Source organism: Ceratotherium simum, chromosome 6 (genome assembly GCF_057802395.1).
Source record: "Ceratotherium simum simum isolate JZ-2026a chromosome 6, ASM5780239v1, whole genome shotgun sequence".
Taxonomy (NCBI): domain Eukaryota; kingdom Metazoa; phylum Chordata; class Mammalia; order Perissodactyla; family Rhinocerotidae; genus Ceratotherium; species Ceratotherium simum.
Genome location: NC_141905.1, coordinates 21,495,735 through 21,521,533, shown reverse-complemented (window position 1 = coordinate 21,521,533; position 25,799 = coordinate 21,495,735). Strand labels below are relative to the sequence as shown.

General features: G+C 39.1%; 1 protein-coding gene across 2 annotated transcripts in view; it reads left to right on the top strand.

The window, feature by feature from the left end:
• Positions 1-25,799, top strand: part of NUP133 (nucleoporin 133) — a 53,046-nt gene that overhangs the window by 8,795 nt on the left and 18,452 nt on the right. For both annotated transcript variants that reach the window (XM_004426883.3, XM_087431959.1), the window contains exons 7-19: positions 512-667; positions 989-1,059; positions 4,228-4,375; positions 5,729-5,876; positions 6,820-6,977; positions 8,440-8,531; positions 14,189-14,352; positions 15,528-15,622; positions 18,905-19,129; positions 22,880-23,002; positions 23,615-23,714; positions 24,275-24,526; positions 25,387-25,520. In XM_004426883.3, the coding sequence (XP_004426940.1) occupies positions 512-667; positions 989-1,059; positions 4,228-4,375; positions 5,729-5,876; positions 6,820-6,977; positions 8,440-8,531; positions 14,189-14,352; positions 15,528-15,622; positions 18,905-19,129; positions 22,880-23,002; positions 23,615-23,714; positions 24,275-24,526; positions 25,387-25,520 (1,866 nt within the window). The remainder of the gene's footprint in view (positions 1-511; positions 668-988; positions 1,060-4,227; positions 4,376-5,728; positions 5,877-6,819; positions 6,978-8,439; positions 8,532-14,188; positions 14,353-15,527; positions 15,623-18,904; positions 19,130-22,879; positions 23,003-23,614; positions 23,715-24,274; positions 24,527-25,386; positions 25,521-25,799) is intronic.

Sequence of the window (25,799 nt, the reverse complement as noted above, 5' to 3'; positions counted from 1 at the left end):
TTTCCCTCCTCCCAATTCTGCTCTTCCTGGGCCTTAGGCCTTTATACTTCTGCCTGTGGAAATCCTACCTTGCTTTCAAGGTCTATTTCAAGATCACTCCTTCCTTTGAATCCTGAATGAAGAATTCTGCTAGAATTATTAATCAAATAGTCATAAAATATATGAAATTTGAATTTTTTTTTTGAGGAAGATTGGCCCTTGGCTAACATCTGTTGCCAATCTTCCTCTTTTTCTTTTTTCTCCCCAAACTGCCAGTACATAGTTGTGTGTGATAGTTGTAGAGTTGTAGCTCTTCTATGTGGGACGCTGCCTCAGCATGGCCTGATGAGCAGTGAGTAGGTCTGCGCCCAATACCAGAACCAGCGAACCCCGGGTCGCCGAAGCAGAACGTGCGAACCCAACCGCTTTGCCACTGGGCCAATCCCTGAAATTGGAATTTCATAGACAAATATTTCATTAAGATAGGAACTTAATAATCTATAAACTTGACTTTTTTCTTCTCTCCATACAGCTTTCAGGTGTCCTTTGGGATAGAGAGAGATCAAGCTTTTATAGCCTGACAAGTTCAAACATCAGTAAATGGGAATTAGATGATTCTTCAGAAAAACAAGCACATTGTTGGGATATAAATAGAGCACTGAAGGAAAACATTACTGACGCTATTTGGGTAAGGAACAATAATACTCATCTCTAATTTACGTTTATGTTTATATGAGAATGCTACTTCCTTTAGTTTTATTTATTAGAACACATTTCGGTGTAATACGCAAGCACAGTTTTTAGCCATCAGATAAGCAGAAAAGGGGTGCTCAATCTCTAGAAGTATTGGAACTTGCTGATTTACTTAATAATTTTTAAAATGTATACATTATTCATTCAATAACTGAGCTGCTGTGGATGAGGCACTTTAGTAGGTTCCGGGGATACAAAGGTGAAAAGAAATGATTCCTATATTCAAGGAGCTTCCATTATTGTTATTTTCACATAGGGATCTGAAAGTAACTATGAAGCTATTAAAGAAGGAGTCAACATTCGGTATTTGGATTTGAAGCAGAACTGGTAAGCAATTAATTTATTGTAAAGAATCTAGTTAGTTGTCTGGAAAAATAAATTGATGTTTATTATAAAATGATGAGCAGTCTTGCTATCTGTTTTTCTAATGCTGATCTTATCATACTATTACACCTTACTAAGTGGTTTGTGTTCTTTATCTAGAGATGCTAGTTCATTTGAGAACTATAGGCAGTTCTCAACCTTCCGCTGTATGTCCTTGCAGTAGTTGTCTGCTAGTTAGAGACGCATCTTTTCTGCTATCACAGGTGGACCTTCTCTTTCTTCACTGCTAAGAGATGCCTTCCCTGCTGCTGTGGGTGCTCCATGTTGTCATCCTTCTCCTCTCAGTGGAGATACCGGGTGCAGTTCTCCAGCCCTTTGTTTGTTGCTGAAGGAGCTTTAGTAAACCTCTATTTGTGGCATTCTTGGGTAAAGGAAGGGTGAGGGGAGGTTTTGGCAGTACAGGTTAGAACTCAATCATGGTTTGTACTCAGAGTGAATTTCCTCTTAGAAACAATGCTCTAAGTGGCGCTTCAGATTCCAGGTTAGTCTGATAAAGCTACTTTACCCCATATTATTATTTAGCTTTAACACCAAAGGTCATATGGAACTTGAAAACCATTTGTAACATGGCTTCTATGAGAAAGTTCATAATGAGTGCAAATATATGACTTATAGTCCTTCAAACACAATTTACCAGAAGTTAATGACTATTTGTATGTGTTTTAGAGTAATTTAGTTTAGTAGAACAAATTCTACTTGTTTCTTGGAAGGATGTTGAGTTTTGCTGTGTAATTTTTCTTTCTTGGGCTATTGAGACTAGCAGTAGGATCCTTCTTTACAGTTCCTGAAAAACCTTGTATAAAGTATTAGAGGTAAAAATAATAGTATATATTTAATTTCCATGAACAGTTTAATTAAATACAGTTTACCTGTTTTAATTTACCTTTACCAGACTTTCAGAAATTTAGGATTGCTGCTAGGACACAGCCCATTGTGGGCATGTGATGGGGACATTTTTTCACATACAGTTTTCAGAATGGAGACATGGGTTGAGAACGGAGAAGAGAAACATGCTTATGAATTGCTCTACTGGGTCAGACCCAGGGTTCCTCTCCCCAGTATTGTCAGGCTAACAAGATTCTTGTGAGACACAGCTCTCATTCTCCTTCTTGACCCTCCTCCCCACCTTTTGTCCAAATTATCCAGTTATCACTCTCTTATATCCTCAAGGTCTGGTGACTCATACAGAGTGTTCCATGTTTGGATGGGTTTCTTCTGTTTAAGAATAGTGTTTGTCTTCCTGCTGCTCATTGATACTCATTGATTCGTTGCTCATTTTGGCCAGAGCTGCAGCCTAGGCTTATATTTTCAGTGAACAGGCTTAAAAGTTCTTTTATAGATTTTTACTGACACAAAGCTCAGATAGCTTCATTTTAGATGTAAGGTTTGGATTTTTTTAAATCTTAAATGATTACCTTGTATATACTCACATAAAAATTTGTCAGATTTTTACTGATTTGCAAAATTGTTGTTGTCTTCCTATCATCTTTACTACCTAAAATAGCTTCATGTTTTTTCAGACATGAAGATTTTTTTATAGAGATGTCAGATAAAACTGGTCCTAGGACTACTCTCTAAGGGATCTTATTTATTCGATGTGTCTCCATGACTCAGTAGGCACCCCTTGTTGCACAGTGATACATTCTTTAGAGTAACATCAGTATAGAGCCTTACTATAGATATAACCAACTATACGTCCCTACTTGGTATGGAGGTGAGGCTCTCAAGACTGCATTTTCTGGGACCTCGCTCAGTTCCTTCTCATGTGCAGTGTTCTTATACATCATCTGTTAGCTCTTTAGGTCACTGCCAGTCACAAGTTTGGGCCATTATCCTTGGATTCCTTTCAAGAGTCCAAGTGAAAGCAATAAGGCTGGGGAGCTGGGGGAAGTGAATAGTGGAGAAGGAAGATGAGAGCCATATTAGGATTGCTTGATTTGAAGTGTAATTTAGTCACTAGCTCAGTTTCTTATTTTTAGCTGTCAGTAGAGGGTGCTTGCCATCCTGTTAATGTTTCTGAGACTTGAATATAAGTTGCTAATAATGCTACTAAATGTTTTGGAAGGGTTGAGATTAGAGACTATTTAATTCTGTGTGGGGGGCAACAACTTTCATAAACTTAAGAGGAACACATAGTTTTAAGATGGAAAAAGGTTTGTTTTCACATATACGGCAGCTTGAAATTTCTGTAACTCATTGTTAAAATTAAAAACAAAATGTTTTTCCCCTGGACAAAAGTAAGCTTTAAAGAACAGATTAGGTTGGGGTTGATAGTCTTTTCTGTGAAGGGCCCAAAACTAACTATTTTAGGCTTTGGGGGCCGTGTGGTCTTCATTGCAACTACTCTACTCCACCTATGGTAGCATGAAAGCACCCATAGATAATACACACGCAAGTGGGCATGGCTGCATTCTAGTGAGCTTCATTTACAAAACCCACCTGGGCACAAGTGGCTTGAGGGCTGCACTTTGCTAATCCCTGCGTTAGATAATTTGTTGATCTTTTTCTTTTTAAGTCAGATTTATTCAGCTTCTTAGGTACAGTAAAATTCACCGTTTTTAGTGTGTAATTCTGTGAGTTTTGACAAAGGCGTAGTCCTATAACCACAGTCAAGATACAGAACAGTTCTGTCACCCCCAGAATTCACTCGTGCGCCTTTGTAATCAACCCCTCCCTCCACTTCCAGCCCCTGCTAACCATGATGTGTTTTCTCTCCCTATAGTTTTGCCTTTTTCAGAATGCCATATAAATGGAATCATACAGTATAAAGCCTTTTGAGTCTGGCTTCTTTCACTTATCATAATACGTTTGATATTCATTCAGTAGTTTCTTCCTTTTTATTACTGAGTAGTAGTCCATTATATAGATTTTACTAGGGTTTGTTTATTCAGTAGTTGAAGGATACTGGGTTGTTTCCCGTTTTAGGCAATTATGAATAAAGCCACTGTAAACATTTGCACACAGGTTTTTGTGTGAACGTAAGTTATTTCTCTTGGGTAAATATCTAGGGGTGGGATTGCTAGGTCATGTGGTAAGTATATGCTTAACCTTGTAAGAAACTGCCAAGCTGTTTTCCAAAAAGGCTGTGGATCTTTCTTTTTCATTGATTAGTGATGGGCTCCTGATTTTGGCAGCAGCATGGCACCCAGCAGACAATCCATGTCTCATTTATTACTCTCTGGTAACAGTAGAAGATAATGGCTACCAAATGTCAGATGCAGTGACTGTAGAAGTCACTCAGTATAATCCCCCTTTTCAGGTAAGATTTCTATCTGTAAGTTAAATTACAAAGTGACAATAACATTGAGGTTTTTTTTTTCCCCTAACCATTACATTGCAGGGTCAGATTCTTTGAGAGATGATTCATCTATAGGGCTTGGAACTATTTTAAAAGAGCTAGTTTATAGACTTTATAGACACTGCATTTCATTTGCCATCTCAGACTCATTCCTTTGCTCATCCTTAGCTGAAGAGAAATGCGAGTGGAAGCAACTGACAGCAAGCAGTTTGTTTCTTCTGCTCTAGCTCTGTGAAGGGATTATCATCATTTCTGTATTATTGAGTGGAAAGAAAATGATGATGATGAACTACAGAGTGGAAAATAAGGAAACCTGATAGGAATTGGGGTTTGGTTTTGAGCCCTGTATGTTACAGAAAAATCTCCTTTTTGCTCAAAGTAGCATTATATTTGTAGGCAACAGCATTATATAATCCTTAAAGTTCATGTAAATGATGAAAAGGTAAGATCTCTCGTTTTAAGCTTTTTAATAGCAATTAAACATATTGTTTAATAACTATGATGTTCATGAGGAAGAACCGTAACAGGTGTGAATTCGTTTCATTTAACCTCAAGTTGTATCTAATTCTGTTAAACCCTTATTCTTGGTATGACTTGTTTAACTGAATACTATAAGGAAATCTTTTAATTTGTTCTTTTATTCCAAAAAGAAATAAACCTTATCATGTATTCTGATAATGCAAGAAAAATAGTATTAAAATTTTTCAGACAATGCAAAAGGGTATAAAGGAAACAATTTGAGAATTAAAAAAAAAATCATAGAATCCCATTTTTACTGTTTTGGTTGTAAAATTACTTCATATAATAACAAATAGTATATCATTTTTAGCATTTGCTAATTTTGTCATTTAATTAGGTCTTATTTCTATTTCTGATTTTATATGTGAACAAATTAACTCAATTTTTCTTGTGCTTGATATAGTGACAGTGAAGTAAGAACCTAAATGTTTATCAGGGATCATTAATAAAGTATTTACCAATTTAAAAATAAGTAATATAATTAATCCTTTTATTTTCTTTCTCACATTTGTTATAGGCTTCTAGTTAAAATCTTAACACCCTGGAAATGTTTTCAAAATTTGCTAGTTATTTGCAACTCAACAAATGATTTCTCTAATTGCTACTTATAAACTTATTCTGTCATATTTTGTAAATCATCTCATGGGTAGTGTTTAAGTTTTCACAAGGACAATCAGTGAATTATCATTTTATGATTTTTATGAGATAGTGTACAAAAATGTGATTTATAAAATAATGCAAACAAGTATTTTTGTTTTAATTCTCATTAAATGTAATCTTAAATTTAATTTTCAGTCTGAAGACTTGATTATGTGTCGGTTGATGGTCCCAGACTTTTCAAACCAGACTGCCTATCTGTATACTGAAAGTGCTGTCTATGTGTGCTCCACAGGAACTGGGAAGTTTTCTCTTCCTCAGGAGAAAATTGCCTTTAATATACAAGGTACAGTAGCAGTTTTGGAAAGCATGATTATGAACTCATTAGTCATTCTTAGTAGTTTTTGTTCTCTTTGCATAAATGTTGCTTCAAAAATGATTCCTACAAGTGTTACTGAGACATTCAATACCACACCTGTAGTAGCTGAAATCACAACCCTGCTGAAAAACCAAGAGGGTAGTAGAATTCCCAAACTGTTACATTTATGGTCAAAAAATAACGTTTTTCCCAGAAGAGGCCAAGAAGGAAAGACTGATGCTAAAAGAAGTAATTGCTTATTCCTAGTTAGTAAGAGTGACTTATTCAAGTTGATGTTCTTTAAATAAGTTTGTCTAGACCCCTGGATAAGAAGAGTCCCAGGTGCTAGACTCATGCAGGGGTGCTGGAAAAGGGGTGAGTGGTCAGGGGGAACCAGCCAGGAGTGAAAAAAAGCCAAGCAGATAGTCTAGTCAGGATATTGATCTCAAGGGTTTGTGCAGAGGGCAAAATCTAGGTGAGGCAACAGGATGGAATCCAGATTTTTTCTAATCCCAGCACAAGAGCCTTGAGTATGGGTAGGTAGAACTGAGCAAGCTTAGAATTTTATTTTGCTCATTGGCTTGCTCAATAAGTCAAGACAGAATTGGGCAAGAGGACTCCATTGGATTGAAAAAGCTCTCTTCTGAGTTTTGCAGAATGAATAATTGTTTTTTGGCTTACCATACTCACTGCTTTCTTGCAAGGCTAGTTTTTATTGTCCTAAAGCTAAAGGGCACACAGCCTGCTACTTCAAATAGCAACAGGTTCTTGACATTTGATCTGGGATTAAAAAGCTGAGTTCAAAGTAGAAGGAATATTGTAAAGGAAAAAATATGTTCTTAATATATCAAGATGATTTTCTGCTTAAGGTGGTAGATTTTAGAAAGCATTTTTTAATGTATATTTGATTGTATATTTTTCTTTCTTATAGGGGATAGTATTTTGGGAGCTGGTTCCTGTGGTGGTATTCCTATCTTTTTTTCTAGAAACAGTGGATTGGTGTCTATTACTTCGAGGGAAAATGTGTCTCTGTTAGCAGAAGACCTTGAAGACTCCCTAGCATCTTCAGTTGCTGGACCAAGCAATGAGGTAACATAGTTCCATAAGGTTTTTAAATTTTTGTCAGTGTATTTCCCACAAATGTTTAAAAAAATCAGATAGTTTTAAAAGAGTTGTGATAAAAACATTAGTTCTTTTATCTCCCTCGTCCCCTTTGTGTCCTCTTTCCCAGAAGCAACTACTTTTAAGTCTTTTACCTGTTTCTTTTGGTGTTGTTCTCCATATTTCTAAGTAATATGCATATATTGCTGTTTCATAGTTCACCAACTTTAGACATCTGTTGATTTCCTATTATAGAAGATGAGGATTTGGGGTAACTTATATTCCATTCTCTGCCTTTATCATCCCAGTGTAAATTTTTTTCCATTGTAACGGTGATGTGAATATTGTTTATGGTTCACTGAGTCAAGTAATGTACTGATTACATTTCTTTTACTATACAACTTCATGTGATTCTTGGAGTATGTAACAGACTAATTTTCTATTTGCTTACTTTTCTTTAACATCTGGCTTAATCTTCCAAGACCCTCCAGCAGCTCTGTAAATGCCTTTCAGTATAGTTTTCCCCATAGTCAAATCTCCAAACTGTCTACGCCTACTGTCATCCTGGAACTTTCCTTTCCATTGTCCTCAAATCCTCTCCGGCCCTATCCCTGCACCACAGGGATTTGCCTCGTCTCCTCTCTGCTCCACCAGTTGCCATTCCTACTTCTGGTTTCCATCTTCATGGGTTGTAGTTGGAATCATAGATGTTTTGGTGGTTGTGTTTGTTTTTCTTCTTATTATCCTGGGATGATTTTTGAGAGGGAGAGTGGTAAAAACCATCAAATTTTTTTCTGTCATCTTGAAACCTAAAATACCCTGATCCTTAAGATTGTTGATAAAAATCTTTTTTTTTTTTTTTACAGGAGACTCAAATCTCTTTTACAGGGGGCTAAAAATAGTTAATACTGTTTGGGATAATTTCCATTTGAATAGTATGTGAAATATAGACTGTTTCTGTAATTTAAAATTAAAATGATGTGGTACAATTTCAACAGAAAGTAATTTATTTACTTCTTTTATAATCATGTGGTTTTTGTAATACTGCTGTATGTCTGAAGTTATTTGACAGTATTCCATTTCTTTTAAATTTTTCTAAATTCTTGTTCAAGCTTGAAATCAACCATTATGCTTAGTAATATACATTGTGATGAGTCACATAAGAGCAAACCTATAAAAAGGTTGTGTTGGTTATGATGAAATCTCCAAATAATTTTATTCGCAATAGAATCCGTGAATTATATGTACCCTTTCTACAGGACTTTGGTTGATCATTGGTGCATTTGTCTTGTTGTAATAAATGTCTTAAATACATAGACCATTGGTACAGAGGATAGTGAACAGCTTCTGTGTCTGTGTTGTTGCTGTCATAGGCAGGTCCAATTTTTAGTCCAATAATTAAGAATATTTTGATACCGTCACCTCTAAATTATAGTTTGTTATTTTACAGAATATGGTTTTTGAGACCTCTACAAAGAATGAAACCATAGCCCAGGAAGATAAAACCAAATTGCTAAAAGCTGCTTTTTTGAAATACTGCAGGTATAACAAGTTTTTTAAATTATGGCTTATTTTATGTCTGAGCACACATTTTACTCACATATGCTACTTATTTGTTGACTGGCAGGAGCAAGTTGGAGGAATGGTACCATCAAGGAGAAAATGTTTTTCTGAGCTTTAGCACTTTAACAAACTGTTATCCTGAACTTGGTAGTCACAGGAGGGTTCCAGCTAGGCTAGGAAAAAAACATGATGTAACATACCCTCTCCACTTAATGAAAAACAATGTACCATTAAAAATGATGATCCCAGGGGCCGGCCCGGTGCCGCAGGCAGTTGGGTGTGCGCGCTCCGTTGCGGCAGCCTGGGGTTCGCCGGTTCGCATCCCGGGCACGCACCGATGCACTGCTTGTTAGGCTGTGCTGTGGCGGCGTCCCATGTAAAGTGGAGGAAGATGGGCATGGATGTTAGCCCAGGGCCAGTCTTCCGCAACAAAAAAAAAAAAAAAGAGGAGGATTGACATTGGATGTTAGCTCATGGCTGGTCTTCCTCACCAAAAAAAAAAAATGATGATCCTGAAGATTGCTTGCAAGCATTTTTTATGTGAAATGTTAAGGGAAATAAGTTGCACGCAAAGTTTTATTGGTGTTATAAAGGAATTAGTCTTGGCCTATGGGTTGGGTTTTGCTGTGTACGAAATCACCACAGAACTTGGTGGCTTATTTACTAGAGCTCGTGATTCTGCAGTGTGGCTGTTGGGGCTGGGCTCAGGTGGCCATTTTACTGGCCTGGTCTGAGCTCACTCATTGTCCCGTCAGCTGCCAGCTGTCTTGCCTAGACTTGCTCACATTTTGGGGGCTCTAGCTGGTCAACTCTGTCTGTTTCATGTGGCCTCTCATCATCTAGCAGGCTACCCTGGCTTTCTTTACAATATCTCAGGGTTCCAGAAGAGGCAGGAGAGTAAGCCTCAGTGACAAGTGCTCTTCAAGTCTTTACTTGGGTCACATTTGCTAATATCCCATTAGCTGGAGCAAGTCACAGGGGCGAGCCCCCAGTGGGAGGGCGCTCACAGGGAGTGTGCTAAAGGGACGGGAATAATTGTACTCAAGTCTGTCATGTTTGCTGACCTGATACTTCTGGTTTTAAGGCAAATTCAGTCATTTCAGTTTGTCCTAGACATGTATTCTGCATATCAGGCATTCTGGTACCTTCCTTAAAAGGTGTAGTTAAATTCATATTTGAATAAACACTCGGGGAAATTGGGATCCAGCCCTTGCTTGCCCCTAGTTAGCTGTGTGAGTCTTTGGACAGATTGCATAACATTTCTGGAGTTCTGTGTCTTCTCTGTGAGGTGTTCGGTGGGGTGGCAGTTGGAATGTATGAAGGATTATTAGTTTCTCTAGCAGATCTTTGTTTTGAAGAAATATTCAGGGTTTACTACCTCCATTTCCTGCAGTTCTTAGCTTATGATCCCGTAATCCCATGCATAGTGGTGTCTGATGCGTAGTGGCTCACTCTCACAGAAGGGTTAACAATGAGACTGTATAGTGCTTTACAGTTTAAAATTCTGTGCCATCATAATGATCTACTGAGCTTGGCTTCTTGTCCAGAAGAGGGCACCATTGGACAAGTTTTTGGGTTCTGTTTTTAAATAGTATTTTTTTGTGTGTGAGGAGGATTAGCACTGAGCCTATATGTGTTTCCAATCCTCCTCTTTTTGCTGAGGAAGATTGGCCCTGGGCTAACATCCGTGCCCATCTTCCTCTACTTTATATGTGGGATGCTTGCCACAGCATGGCTTGATGAGCAGTGCATAGGTCCATGCCCAGGATCCGAACCTGCGAACCCTGTGCTGCCAAAGCAGAGTGCGCGAACCCAACCATTATGCCACCGGGCCTGCCCCCTAAATAGTATTTTTTAACCTTGTTCTGTTGCTTGGTGTTCAGTCTTACTGCCAAGATTTGGATTAAAATGCTATGATTTTGTCTTGCACAAGTTTATCCTTTAATTAACAATTTTATCAGATTTGTGGCATTTCAATGATAATGGAGCAAGTCATCATGGTCATTGTATTAGTTTCCTGTGGCTGCTATAACAAACTACCACTAATTAGATGGCTTAATACAATAGAAATTTATTGTGTCACAGTTCTGGAGGCCAAAAGTTCAAAATCAAGGTGTCAGCAGGGCCATACTCCCTCAGAAGGCTCTAGGGAAAATCTTTGCTTGCCTCTTTCCTAGCTTCTGGTAGTTCCTGGCAATCACTGGCATTCCTTAGCATGTAGGTGCATCACTCCAATTGTCTCTATTATCACATGCCCTTCTTCCCTGTGTGTCTGTCTTCATATGTCCTTCTAATAACGATACCAAGTCATTGGATTTAGGGCCCATCCTAATCCAGTATAACCTCATCATAACTTAACTGATCATATCTGCAGAAATCTTATTTCCAAATAAGGTCACATTCTGAGGTTCTGGGTGGATGTGGATTTTGAGGGGGCACTATTCAACCCAGTATAGTCATTTTTCTAAAGGTTTTACAGGGAAGATTATTAAGCACGAAAAGGGATCCCTGACCTTATGTCCTGAGAATATAGTAACCTTAGGAGCAGTGTCACTGGGCCTCTAGCATAGCTCTGTCTTCGACTTATCCTGTTCAGCCTGGTTGAAGTACTGTGAGGTTAACAAGTAATCATTTCTGGGGTGGTGTCAGCCAATTGTGTTAAAGAATTAGACTCTTCACAAGTGGAATTGTGGTACCTTTAAAGCAGGATTTCTCAACCTCCTCACTATTGACATTTGAGGCCAGGTAATTTTTTGTTGTGGGGCTGTCATGGATATTATAGAGTGTTTAGCAGCATCTCTGGCTTCTTCCCACTTGATGCCATTAGCTTCCTTCTCCTCAACTTGTGACAGCCAAAATTATCTTCAGACATTGCCAGATGCTCCCTGGGGGGGTCAAAATTGGTAGATAGCACTCTAAAGTGTTATCTATTTAGTTTTTTGTTAAGGTAATGTTGCTATTTTTATAGCATGGTTTCTTTGAAATTAATTTTTTATTATTTTGGTTTTCATTTTACTTAATGTAAATGTAAAATCTTTTGTTCATGAGAGTTTTAAGAAACTTACTCTGTTGATTAAAATAGTTGATTATTGATTAATGTTGCCATAGTCAACTTTGTATTCCCATAGCTTGTAGCATAACTAGGTTTCCATCTTCAACTTGGCCTTTAACACTTTTAGGCAGTTTTCCTGTGTTTCTCCAGTCAGCTCCATCTCCTGTTCTACCAAGAGACCATTTCAACCCTTTTCTAATCTCCACTTTCTCATTTCTCTACTTTCCCTCCCACACTTAGCAGATGACTTAGCCTCCTACTTCACCGAGATAATAGAAGCCATCAGATAACAACTCCCTGTACTTGCACCTACAAACTTACCTGCACCCCAACTGCTTTTCTTCTTTCCCTCCCTATAAAGTAAGAAGAGGTGTTTTTCTTCCTAAGACTAATCTTTTTGTCTTTGTTTTGAATTCCACTGTTTCCTGCTTCCCTTGAGACTTGACTCTTTCAGTTCTTCCTCTCCTGTATCTTTGACCTTTCTTGTGCTGGCTCCTTCTCATCAGCTGTTAATCATATTTAATCTGCATTTTTAAAAAAGACCTGTCTTTGACTTTGTGTCCCCCTCTGAGCTATCACCCCTTTTGTTTGTTCCTGTTTGTAGCTAAACTACCCGAAGGGTTGTCTGCATTTGCTATTGTCTACCATATTTTTCTCTCTACTCCCAGCATGATCTTTTCTCCTTCTTTAGCTTCATTTGCTGAAGAAACAGAGCTCTACCATGCTCTGGGTCATTATATACAAAGGAAGATTGTTCAAAAGCAGTTGTGTATTCCACAGGCACCTCAGTTTCAACATATCCAAAACCGTGCTTGTCTTCTCCAAAGCTGATGCTTTCCTTTCTATCCCCTGTGATAAGTCCTGCTGTAATCCGTTCAGTTGTTCAGAGCAAAAATGTGGTAGTCATCCTTATACGTCGGATCCAATGAAGTGCCAAAATTTACCTCATAGACCTTTCTTTCTCAAACCTGTCTACTTGTCTCCTCTCTCCACTGCAGCTACTGTTAGTGGAGACCACCATCTTCTCCTGCCTGGATTTCTGCAATAACTTCCTAACTGGACTTTTCTCCCTCCCGTCTGATCCCCTATCTCCATATCATGGTTAGAGTGATCTTTTGGAAAGATAGAACAGATCATGACACTTCCTTCTCAGTGCCTTTCCCCTGTCCTTAGGATTAAGTTCAGGCTCCATAACATGGATTTTGTACTCTCCTTTAGTTGGTGGTATTTCTAAGAGGTCTGCCCTGGAAGCTTTCTTTCCTCTCTCCTCCCTGAGAGATCTCATCCTTCCCCATGGCTTCTCCTGAGATACAGGCATACTTGCTTACAGGAGTGGCATGTGCTCTCTATGCCTCTGTGTGCCCCTCCCCATATTCACCCCAGCCTCGCTGCACCTCTTCTTTAGCCAGCAGGTCTGGGCTTAGCCACCTCTTCCTTCAGGAAGTTTTCCCTGCCCCTCTCATGGTTTCACTTTCCCTTCTGTGTGCTCTGTAGCCCTCTGTTCTTTCCCTGTCATAGTGTGTGTGTAACTGCTTATTTAAGTGTCTGACTCCTCATGACACTGTATACTTTGTGAAATGTTGGCCTGCTTTTTTTTTTCTTTTGTGAGGAAGACTGGCCCTGAGCTAACATCTGTTGCCGATCCTCCTCTTTTTGCTGAGGAAGATTGGCCCTCAGCTAACACCTGTGCCTATCTTCCTCCATTTTTGTATGTGGGATGCCACCACATCATGGCTTGATGAGTGGTGTGTCGGTCTGCGCAGGATTCGAACCTGCGAACCCTGGGCCACCAAAGCGGAGTGCACGAACTTAACCACTACACCACCAGGCTGGCCCCATTGGCCTGCTTTTTAATGTCTTATTTGTCATTCTGTCTCCAGTGCCTAGCATATTATAAGTATTCAACATATATTTGTCGAATTGATGAATGCTTGGTAGTCGTCTCCCTTTTAAATAAATATTATTAAAAGTAATTAACTTCGGGGCCGGCCCAGTGGCGCAAGCGGTTGGGTGCACGTGCTCCGCTACGGCGGCCCAGGGTTCGCTGGTTCGGATCCCGGGCGCGCACCGACGCACTGCTTGGCAAGCCATGCTGTGGCGGCGTCCCATATAAAGTGGAGGAAGATGGGCACGGATGTTAGCCCAGGGCCGTCTTCCTCAGCAAAAAAAAAAAAAAAAAGAGGAGGATTGGCGGATGTTAGCACAGGGCTGATCTCCTCACAAAAAAAAAAAAAAAAAAAGTAATTAACTTCGAGCTAAAATAAGGGACTGTAATTTCACAATCAACTTTTTCTTTTTTTTTTAAGATTTTATTTATTTATTTTTTTCCCCCCGAAAGCCCCAGTAGATAGTTGTATGTCATAGCTGCACATCCTTGTAGTTGCTGTATGTGGGACGCGGCCTCAGCATGGCCGGAGAAGCGGTGCGTGCGTGCGCGCCCGGGATCCGAACCCGGGCCGCCAGCAGCGGAACGCGCGCGCTTAACTGCTAAGCCACGGGGCCGGCCACACAATCAACTTTTTCTTGGTGAGCTTTGAAAATGTTTTGCCTCTTTTAATACTTTTGTTTTCTAATTTTATTTCAGAAAAGATGTAAATCATGCTCAGATGATGATTGATGAGCTGTTTTCCTCTCCTGCCGACTTGGATTCTGATTGTGAACTGGACAGAGCTGTCACCCAAATCAGCGTGGACCTGGTAGACGACTACCCAGCCTCTGATCCACGATGGGCCGAGTCTGTTCCTGAGGGTAAGAGCATTCTAATTTTAATATTATGGAGTGATCTGTTTTGAGAAGAATATTCTGATTTATTAAAGTGTCTCTCAAAGCATATTTTTTTAGTTTATGAAACAATTTAATATTACTTCAATATTTTTTAAAAGGTTGTAACTTTCCTTTTGGTAGATTTTGAAAAGGGCTCAGAACAGATCTACATACTAGAATAGAAACTGAGGGAACACTGGAGCATATCCTACTTGTTCTGTCTGAAGCAGATTAATTAGCCCTACTTAGTTTTCTCAGCATTTATTTCTAGAAGGAAATTGGTGGCCTAGGTAGGCATTTGGTACTTATTAGCCCCCCAAATTAAATAATTTTGGCATAATTGCTGTATTTGGCTAATAGAAATGATAATTTCCCTGAGAGCGGCAGTGAGCAAATCTCAACATGTAAAGTGGGCATCTTATGTCTTTCTGCCTGATGCTTTCTTGCCTGCCCTGATGACTGTCCCTTTTACACTTCCACTGCAGCATCAGGGGCACTCGGGGAGTTCCCAAGTACCAGGGAACTGTCTCAAACATCCATTTCTCTCCCTCATTTCCTACTTAGCAAGTTTGCTAAGTCTCATTAGAGACTTAGGAAGAAAACATCAGTGCTTACCTTCTTTCTTTGAGTGTTTTTTTTGAGCTGTCAAGCTTAGAATGATATATATGATTAAACTAATAACACATTTTGTGTTTTGAATAAATACAGTATGAATTGTATCAAACCCCTAAAATTTTCCTCTGTATTTTTTTTTTCTTTTCTTGGTCGGGAAGATTAGCCTTGAGCTAGCATCCATTGCCAATCCTCCTCTTTTTGCTGAGGAAGATTGGCCCTGGGCTAACATCCGTGCCCATCTTCCTCTACTTTATACGGGACGCCTGCTGCAGCATGGCTTGATAAGCAGTGCGTAGGTCCGTGCCCGGGATCCGAACCTGGGAACCCCGGGCCGCCGAAGCAGAGTGCACGAACTTAACCCTAGGCCATCGGGCCGGCCCCATTCCTCTGAATTTTTTAAACTCTTGGGTAATGTTATAAATATTGCATTGAACAGTTTGTACTTTCCTTTCGTATACAATTTTCTTAACTTTTTATTTTAATAGCAGTAATTATTGTAAAGCTGGTATGTTGTGTGTTTAAGTTTTGTTATTGTGTTTCAACAGAAGCACCTGGGTTTAGCAATACATCACTGATTATTCTTCACCAGCTAGAAGACAAGATGAAAGCCCATTCTTTCCTCATGGAGTTTATTCACCAAGTGAGCATCCCAGTTGCTGTGAGCAGGGTTGGCTAGGACACCTGGCTTTGCTATGCCTTTTGTCAGCTCTGTCCAGGACAGTGGGAGAGCCTTTCTCTCTTGTTCTGAGGTGTTTCATTGGGCAGCGCATGACTAGTGATTTCCATTTTCTTTGCTGACTTAAAAGTAAATAATCCCAGGTCTGTGTGGAGGCCTAACTCCAAGTATAAAAGCTGCACTGGAAATAAGATTAAAATAAGAAAAATAGTGTATTTTAGCAGAAATGCTGTTGCAGCTTCTCTTGTAACATCCTATGATTACCCTCCTTTTCATTCAGATTTCCTGTGCTTTTATGTGAAACTTAGGTTTTTCTGAGTTAATTTTGTATTATTAGAAAACAAGTGAAGAATATTAAAACGATGGCAGATTTTTATATATAGATTTTTCATGAAGTGCCATTAGAAATAAATCCTCATTTGGAGTATTCTTTTTTTGAGGGGATATCCCCCATTTATATTGAGCCTAAATTAGAAAATGTTTTTGCTGCTGGACAGAATTATTACACACAATCACCCATCTGTGCCTTGTCGATCAGTAGTGCTCCCAGATATTATATATCCAAATGAATTAATTTAATCCTGTTTTTGCTTATTTTTTCCAAAATCAGTAATGCCTTCAAATTAAAGAGAGTCTAGTCAATGCTGCCTAATAGAACTTTCTGTGGTGATAAGAATGTTCTGTGTCTGTGTTGTCCAGTACAGTAGCCGCAAGTCACGTGTGGCTACTGAGCACTTGAAATATGGCTGGTGCAACTGAGGAAATAATTTTTTAAAATTTAATTTTAATTAACTTAAATTTAAATCACCACTTTGGTAGATAGTGGCTACTTTACCAGACAGTGCATTTCTGGATGATTCCAGAAATATCTTGACTGCTCCTAATCCCGCATTCTGCTTCAGTTTTAATGCATGGTTTGCCTCCTGTCTACTCTTATTGCCTTGGCCAGAGAACTCCAATCATTCATCGAGTCTCTTTTTTTTAGTGTTTTAGGTGGGCTGTAGATTAATGGGAAAAAACACAGCATTTTCTCCTGATGTAATTAGTTAGTCAAATGCATCAGTTAACTTTTTTTTTTTTTTTTTTTTTTAAAGATTTTATTTATTTATTTTTTCCCCCCAAAGCCCCAGTAGATAGTTGTGTGTCACAGCTGCACATCCTTCTAGTTGCTGTATGTGGGACGCGGCCTCAGCATGGCCGGAGAAGCAGCGCGCCGGTGGGAGCCCGGGATCCGAACTCGGGTCGCCAGCAGTGGAGCGCGCTCACTTAACCACCAAGCCACGGGGCCGGCCCCAGTTAACTATTAATACATTAAAAACTACCCCCAAACGTGGTGGATTAAAACAATTCTGTGGATTAGCTTAGCGGTTCGTCTGCTGGTCTTACTTGGGACCAATCGTTGAACTGTATTTAGGGTGGGTGGAGCTGGAAGGGCCTCAAGCTTCTCTTGCCTGACTGGCAGTTGGAGCTGACTGTCAGCTGGGGCCACTTGGTTCTCCTCCGCTTAGTCTCTCATCCTCCTTTAGGCTGGACTGGCTTCCTGTGTTCTCAGGGTAGCACTCCAAGGAGATGAATTTAGAAGCTGTAGACTTCTTAAGGTCTCACCTCAGATGTCACATAATGTCACTTCCACATTGTGACACTGGTGCAAGTCACAAGGCCAGCGCAGATGAAAGGAGTTGAGAAATTGATTCTACCTCTTGATAGGAGGAACAGCAAAGTCACATTGCAGAAGGGTGTACATAGTGGGACGAGAGGAGTTCATGGCCCTAATATACCGCACTGAGGACGCACTAATTTATCAGAGCTCAGAGAGTTACGGAGCATGAGCAGTTACAGCATCTCTTGGCACAGCCTCTCTGGGCTTCAGAGACCCTAGTGGAGTCATATAGCTGTTAGTAGCAGTGTCCATTGCAAGGTACTGTCTGGGTAGATCTAAAAATCCCATTCTGGCCATGCCTTTATATTTTCTTTAATATTTAGAGCTCATTTCACTGAAGAATTTACATTAATAATTGGGAAAAAATGTGTAACTAGGTACTTGTATCTAAGGAAATAATTCTGAGTGTAAGGCTCATCTCCTTCTCAAGCCAAACTCAGCACCAGCAAGGCCATGGCTTCATTCCAAAGGTGACGGGAAGTAGTATCAGTGCCTCAGGACAGCGTCTTGCCTCTGGTGTTCTGGTGTTGAGGGAAGCCTGTATCCTCACATGTAGTGTGGAGAAGCAGCAGCAAGGAGTTCATGTGCTCCTCTTTATTATGTGGCTAGAATGATGTTAATATGTAGTTGTTGCCTTCCTGGCAGTGCTGCAACTCTGCCGCAAATAAAAGCAGGCGGTTGGGAGGCCATCACATAAAAACTACACTTTTGTGAGGGAACCAGGAGGTGAATTCAAATCAGGAAGACTATGTAGCTCTTATCTTAAAATAACCAGGTGAACAGGTTGAATAAATTAAGACAGATTGATTCAGTGAAATATTCCACCATCGTTAAAAATGAGGAATATTTAAATGTGTTGCAAAAAAATAATATGCTATCAAAACAAGGTACAGAATAATATATATAGTATGACTCCTTTTGTGTTTTAAAAAAGATATCTCCTAGCATAAATACTGTAAAAGCGTATAAAGATATGAAGGAAACTTAACTGCAACTGCGGAAAGGAGAAGAGTGCACTCTGGACTGGGAACGTGCACCTCTCTGTGCTGTTACATTTCCTAACCATGCGCATTTACTGTTCATGCCACTGGGAATTCTCTAGGGATTTGGATTATGACCAATAAGGTAGATGATGCAAAGGATTAAAGACTCTCCCACCCTCCCCGTGGCTTTAGGGTTCTGGAAATCAGTTGTTGAAATGGAGACTGTTGAGTTTGTAGTTCCCAAAGGTCTGGAATCTAGGGGAGTTCACTGATGTAGATAGAAAAGGACAGTTTTACCATTTTGATAACCATAAACAATAATTTGAGAAATAAGACAAGTAGAGACAACAGTAGTAGACAGAAACTCTAGAGTGACCCTAATCTTAGAACAGAACATGTATACTTTCTTACAGGTGTTAATGGCCCTGGCTGAATTATGTGTGTGTTAGAAACAGCCAAAAGGAGAGACAGCTAGAGGTACTTGCTGGGGGTGAGCTAGGGCTGCTGGCTCTCGACCCGTTGTGCTTTTGGTAGAAATATGACTGCATTATTTTGTATGTTACTGTAAATGCTTTCTAAGAATATGTGTTGTCTTTTCACAAGGTTGGTTTATTTGGACGTCTAGGCACTTTTCCAGTAAGAGGGATGCCGATGGCAACTCGACTATTGCTCTGTGAGCATGCAGAAAAGTTGTCAGCTGCTATTGTTCTCAAGAACCACCACTCCCGGCTTTCTGACCTGGTGAACACAGCGATATTGATTGCTTTAAACAAGAGGGACTGTGACATCCCATCCAACCTGACCCCTGCAGATGTCTTTTTTAGAGAGGTAAGATAAGTCTTCTTTCTTCCCTTAATGTGGCTTCTTAGAGCTGTGCCATTTACTGATCATGCCCCAAGCAGGGAAAAGATTGAGGACAAAGGATCTTTTGAAATTTTAAATTGGACTTCATATTTTTTGGGTAAATTATCAAGAGTATCACATATTTCTTGCTTTCCCTATAAATTAGAGCTTGCAAAATTGACTAAGAAGTTCTCCCTGTTGTGTGCTGGATGTTTTCCTTTTGTCTCTTCAAATCCACTCTTGACTCTGCCCCAGGAGGGCATCTTTGTCAGTGGGCTCCCTTACCCTCTGGCTTCCTGTTGGGTTTGACAAAGGTTAGGCACTATCAAAGGTTAGGTCAGAGGGTGGGGTGGTTATTCCCCTAGCTTCCTTCCTTGCCTGCTTCCACCGCAGTTTGCTGTGCCCTCTGTCAGAGACCACGGCTCCTATCTGGCGGCTCTCTCCACATTTTCCATAGCTATTCCCTCCCAGTGTCTCTTAAGGCCTGGACTTAATGGTGGCTTCCCCTGTAGCTAGCCCTGGGTGCTGCGCCATCCCTTGTTGGTCCCCTTGCTCCTGCCCACACCTTTGTAACCAGTCCCTTCACTGAACTCTCCTCAGCTACCTGCTGGATCTTGCTGTACACCTCGCTTTTAAAATCAGATTTATTTTCAGAGGGAAAGAAGAACCTATAAACTTTGGAGGGAGAGAAGATTAAGATGCTGGCCAGCTGGTGGCAGCTGGACATGGTAGTAATAGTACACAGCTCTTGTACTTGTGTGATGCCTCACAACCTCATGAAGTGGCAGGGGAGACTTTATTCTCTCCCTTTAAAGATGTCCACGCTAGAGCCAGCCCTGATGGCCTAGTGGTTCAAGTTCAGCGTGCTCTGCATCAGCAGCCTGGGTTCAGTTCCCGGGTACAGAACCACACCACTTGTCTGTCAGTAGCCTTGCTGTGGTGGTGGCTCACGTAGAAGAACCAGAAGAACTTACAACTATACACAACTATGTACTGGGGCTTGGGGGTAGGGAGTGGAGAAAAGAAGGAGGAAGATTGGCAACAGATGTTAGCTTAAAGCGAATCTTCCCCTTCAAAAAATTTTTAAAAAAGATGTCAATACTAAGACTCAGGCTGATTGTCTTAACTAAGACTACAGATCCTGATTCTGAGCCAATTTTAAGCACACAATTTCAGGCATGCTAGTAGGTTGCTTCTGGAGTTTATAGTCCTTAACTAGGACTGTCCCTTCTGCTTTTGTGGCATTATCTGATTTTAGAAACAGTGCTAGGTCTTCCCCGAGCTCTGTGAAATTTGGAATTGTTTTTTGCATTTGGGGAACTTTTAACAGTATTTGGTGCCTCGAATTTTATTTCTTGCCTCCCACAGTCTAGGTATAGTTTAGATGCTAAACTATACCTAGACTGTGGGAGGCTATGCCAAGAAATTTCTTTATTTCTTAATATTTGATGTGCTGTAACCTAAAAATAATTTAAGACACTGAACTACATTGATTCCATACATGTATTTAGTTTGAAGAATGCCTTGTTTTTATACATTTGGGTTAGTTTTTTTTCTAGGGACTGTAAGACAAAGCACTTTTTTGTGTTATTTTGTTTTAATCTTGGAAATAAACCTAAAATCTGAACAAAAGAGAAAAAAGCAGTTCACCTTAAATTTTATGATCTAACCAATCAAACTGTTATAATTTTTGTGTTCTTTTTGTCTTTATGGTAAAACAAAGATTTTTTTTAAAAAAAATTATTATTATTTTTTATGAGGAAGATCAGCCCTGAGCTAACATCCATGCCAATCCTCCTCTTTTTTGCTGAGGAAGACTGGCCCTGGGCTAACATCTGTGCCTATCTTCCTCTACTTTGTATGGGACACTGCTACAGCATGGCCTGACAAGCAGTGCATCGGTGTGTGCCCGGGATTTGAACCTGGGCCGCCAGCAGCAGAGTGCGCACACTTAACTGCTATGCCACGGGGGCGGCCCCTAAAAAAAATTATTAATGGCAAATCATATGAAAGAATTAAGCAAGTCTGGTTCCTTTTTCTTCACTTGAATCAAAGTGCAAAGCATGCTAGTTAATTCACTGTATGTACATTTATCAATTAACTGAAAAAAATTGGAAGAGTCTGGAAATTACCTGTTGGATACGTAATTTGTGAGTAGTGCCTTAGGAATATGATAGAACAAAACTAAAAATGTGATTAGTTCCTCAAAAGAATGCTTCACATGGAAAATGGTAATGTTTAAAGAGTGTTTAATCACTATTTATCTTAATTTCTTATGACTTTTACTGATCTTAAGCTTCCTTTGGGTGTATGTACTTCTAAAGGGCCTCCCATGTGGCATAACCATAAGAAGAGAGAGCTGGAAAGAAGAAATGCATGAATATAATGAAATATATACACATGAATAATTTTTCCTTCTCTTTACCTGTCCATCCACTAGGGAGTGGCAAATTACATTACCAACAGATATTAGCATTTTAAGAGAAGAGTTGGTTAACCCAAATCAGTCTCTGGTTGGTGGGCTATATAGGCGAGATATGATCTGACAGCCCTGATAGAAAGTAAAATAGTACAGAACCTACGTGAGGGTGCAGTCTCTCCACCTTTTCTCCAGTTTGGGAAGTAGCCTGGCACCTGCTAGGGCTCTGTAAAGCAAAGTCAACTGCTTAACCGTGTTGGTACAGCATATGAGCAATACTTGAAACCACCGAATATGTAACTCACATGATAAGGGTGTTTAGTGGGTGTTTTGGCATTTTATTTGCTTTTATATTGATTTCTGCCTTCTATGTCATATATGCTTTCATTATCTTTTTCATGTTAACAGTATAAAAAATTCTTACGTTTAATCTTACAAATTATACGTGCCGAAGGTTTCTTGCTATGGCTGTTAGGATGCCTTTGACTAACATCAGAGATACAAAAGGAAGAACAAGGTTTGCAAGACAAAATGATTTTCTTTGGGCCACATTTTGCATATGTATATGTCTTATTCCTTTAACTAGTTTGTAAGCTCCTTGAGGGCAGCAAATCTGATTTCTATTTCTTCTTATCTCTGAGTGCCCAATACTATGCGAACTTTAAGTAAATATCCACTTAATAAATAAAGGGGGAAAAGCTTAACCATGGGCTGAAACTGGAAACAAATGTTTCAGTGCTTAATAACATTTTTTCACCATTACTTTCATGTGTTAATCACCAAAAAATAGAAAAGAACAGTTAGAAGTTATATATTTAGTTATTTTTATATAGCTACTGCTATTCTACAAACATTTCTGTTGTGTCTAAAGAAGAGGAATTCCTCAAAGAAAGAAATTAGCAAGTTCATTAGTTTGGGTCATTATTTTAATCTATTGGTTCATTAGTTTAATTCTATAGTTCCGGGTCTTACATTGTAATGTGATGTCACTTGTAACCTAGTACTATTTAAAGGTGGCATTGAGTACTAATAACTATAATAAATAAATATTTCAATTATTTAGTACTTAAGTAAAAATCTACCTGATAACAATCCAGAATTTGCTTATTTATAAGACTTAGTTATTTGGGCACTCTAACTTTACAAGTTAGGAGATTCTAACTTTTCTTGGTTTTTAAATTTATTTTCACCATTAACTGTTTTCTTCTGACTAAAGAGCTGAGGGTATGACTGAGAAAAGCCCATTGAGTAGATTCTAGGTAGTTGTAACTGTTACCCATCACTGTAATTTTCGTTACATATATGTACTCCCTCAGGTGTCCCAGGTGGATACCATCTGTGAGTGTTTGCTGGAGCATGAGGAGCAAGTCTTAAAGGATACATCATTGGAATCAGTTGAATGGGCTGAGGTGGTGATCAATGTGAACAGTATTCTCAAGGTACAAAAGTATGGTGAGGATTTCGGCAAATCAAAGCCCAGAGTGTGGATAGTAGAGAGAGTGGTTTCTGTATTCCTGCTCTGTATCACCAATAATTTATAAGGCTTTAGCCATTTGTTAATTGCAAAAAGTTAGAAAAATATTGGTCATTTTATCAATCAGTTAACAAACATTCTGAATGTTGCCCTTGTGCATGTTATTAGTTTCTGTAATCTTGAGTTCTGTTTGGTAGGATAAACCTTTTATTTGTGGAAGGATATGTATATATATCATTACAAATGTATTAATGTTAATGTAATTGTCTAAATAAGTCTCTATGTTTTAATTACTCAAAAGCTCACTATTTATATTATTGATTAAAGTGTCCCATTTAATTTTAGCTAATGGGCTTTGTGTTAATAGTTTTCCTACTTTGGTTACTATAGTTTTCCAAAATTGAGGTTAAATTTTGGAGTAAAACAAATTTCAAATGCAGAAAGAACCAAAAAGTAGTCCTACAGACCTGTACTGAGTATTTTTTCATGTTAATAGACTTTGAGGTTTCAAATTACCTTTAGAAATACTGGGATTCATCACTTTCTGCATGTGATAATACATTTCATTTTTTTCCAGGATATGCTGCAAGCTGCTAGTCATTATCGACAAAATAGAAACTCCTTGTATAGAAGACAAGAACCACTAGAAAAAGAACCTGAGTATATTCCTTGGACAGGTGAGATTGTAAGCACTGAACCCAAATATACTGATTCATTAGCAGTTGTTCAAAGTATATTTCTAGTGATCCATCATTTTTGGAAGCTGTATTATTCCCCTAGTACAGGTTTGTAAGTGAAATGAAAAAGTGCCATCTCCAAAATGAGCAATTCTTATGAATATCACTTTATTCCCTTGGAATAATTTATAGATCTCTCTATAATTTATTTAACCAGTACTTGTTATGCATCTGCTGGGTTTTAGTGCATATAGTTATTCATAGAAGCAAGTCCTGGCCCTGGAGGTATTGACTATATTTTATGTTGATTTAATATAAGAAAGTAAGCAGAGTAGTATTAAAGGAATTGAGAAGGAAAAAAGGTCATCTTTACCTGGCTTTGCTGAGGAAGTCTCCATAGAGAAGATGGGGTTTGAGCAGAACATAGAGAGGTATCAGCTTAACCCCTGTTTGATTTATTTTTCCTGCAGCAGTGAAGTGATATAATTTTTAGGCAGTTGGTCTTTCCCCTAGCCATTATAGAACCCTTGCTTACCATGTTATTTTGTGTGATTTCACAGCAACAGGTGGTCCTGCTGGCATCCGAACAGCAATAGCACGCCAGCATGGGATTGTCCTAAAAATGGTCTATCCTCAGGCAGACAGCAACCTCCGAAACATTCTGACAGAGCAGCTGGTAGCACTGATCGATTGCTTCCTGGATGGTTATGTTTCTCAGCTTAAGTCTCTGGACAAATCCAGTGATCAAGAAAGATATAACAATCTGGAAATGGAATACCTGCAGAAAAGATCAGATCTCTTATCTCCGCTTCGTAAGTGCATGATATTTAGTGAGGGCTATGGGTCTTTGAATTTGCAGAACAGATGAAGGAGTCATATCATTAATGCAGTGTATTGAGTGTAATATCATTAATCCAACTGTAACCAAGAACTGAAAGGGGGCCAGCCCGGTGGTGTAGTGGTTAAGTTCAGTGCGCTCTGCTTCAGCGGCCCAGGTTCGCAGGTTCGGATCCCGGATGTGGACCTACGCTGCTAATCAAGCCGTGCTGTGGCAACGACCCACATACAAAATAGAGGAAGATGGGCACAGGTGTTACTCAGGGCCAATATTCCTCACCAAAAGAAATAAAGAAGAACTGAAAGCAAAGCAAATATGTGTGTTCATAAACATAAGCTTTCTGTGGTCATTTATTCAACCTTGTTTTTGTTATTTACCAGGGACAAGTACCATAGATAATGCTGAAGATAATTAAAAAATAAATAAATTAACAAGTTGTGGAGACTGCCCTCAAAGAGCTTATCACCTCAGACCTTTGCATGAATAACTGCAGAATAGAGCATGATGAGGGCTCTTAGAGGTGCAGAGAGAACGGTGTCACTGTCCAGCAAAGGACATGTTATTTTCAGTTAGGATTAAGAAAAGAAGCTTATTTTACTAGAACATGAAGGAAGGGAATAGCATCTTAGTAGGCAGTGATGAGGCAAGGGACTAAATTTACATCTTTAATGAGTTTATGTGGATTATGAAACTAAAGGCCAGTAACTGGAAAGGTTTCTGTTCTATTATTTTTAGTATACAGTATGAATAAAGGTAAAATTTCAAGTAATATTTTTTATTACATGTTAAGTTCTCAATAACAGGATTTTTTTCCATCTGTTCTTACTTCCACAGTCACACTGGGCCAGTACCCGTGGGCTGCTTCGTTAGCAGAAAAATACTGTGACTTTGATATCTTAGTACAAATGTGCGAGCAGACTGACAACCAGACCAGACTCCAGCGCTACATGACCCAGTTTGCTGATCAGGTAATGGACACTGGGTACGTAGGCAATAGATCCTGTAGTAAGGCTTTACCATTTCAGATCTTACTTGGAGTTTTTGGGAGATGATACAGTCTTTTTCTAGTTAACTTAGATACTAAGTTGTACCTTATGTTTCTTTGTAAATTGGAAGACAATTCTTTATATATATATTACTGAAAGATTCTTTGACCTTTGAAAAATACATTAAAACTTTTATTTCTATTCTTATATTTTCAGTTATAATTAAAAGTACTGAGGTATATGAATATTGGTAGAGTTTTA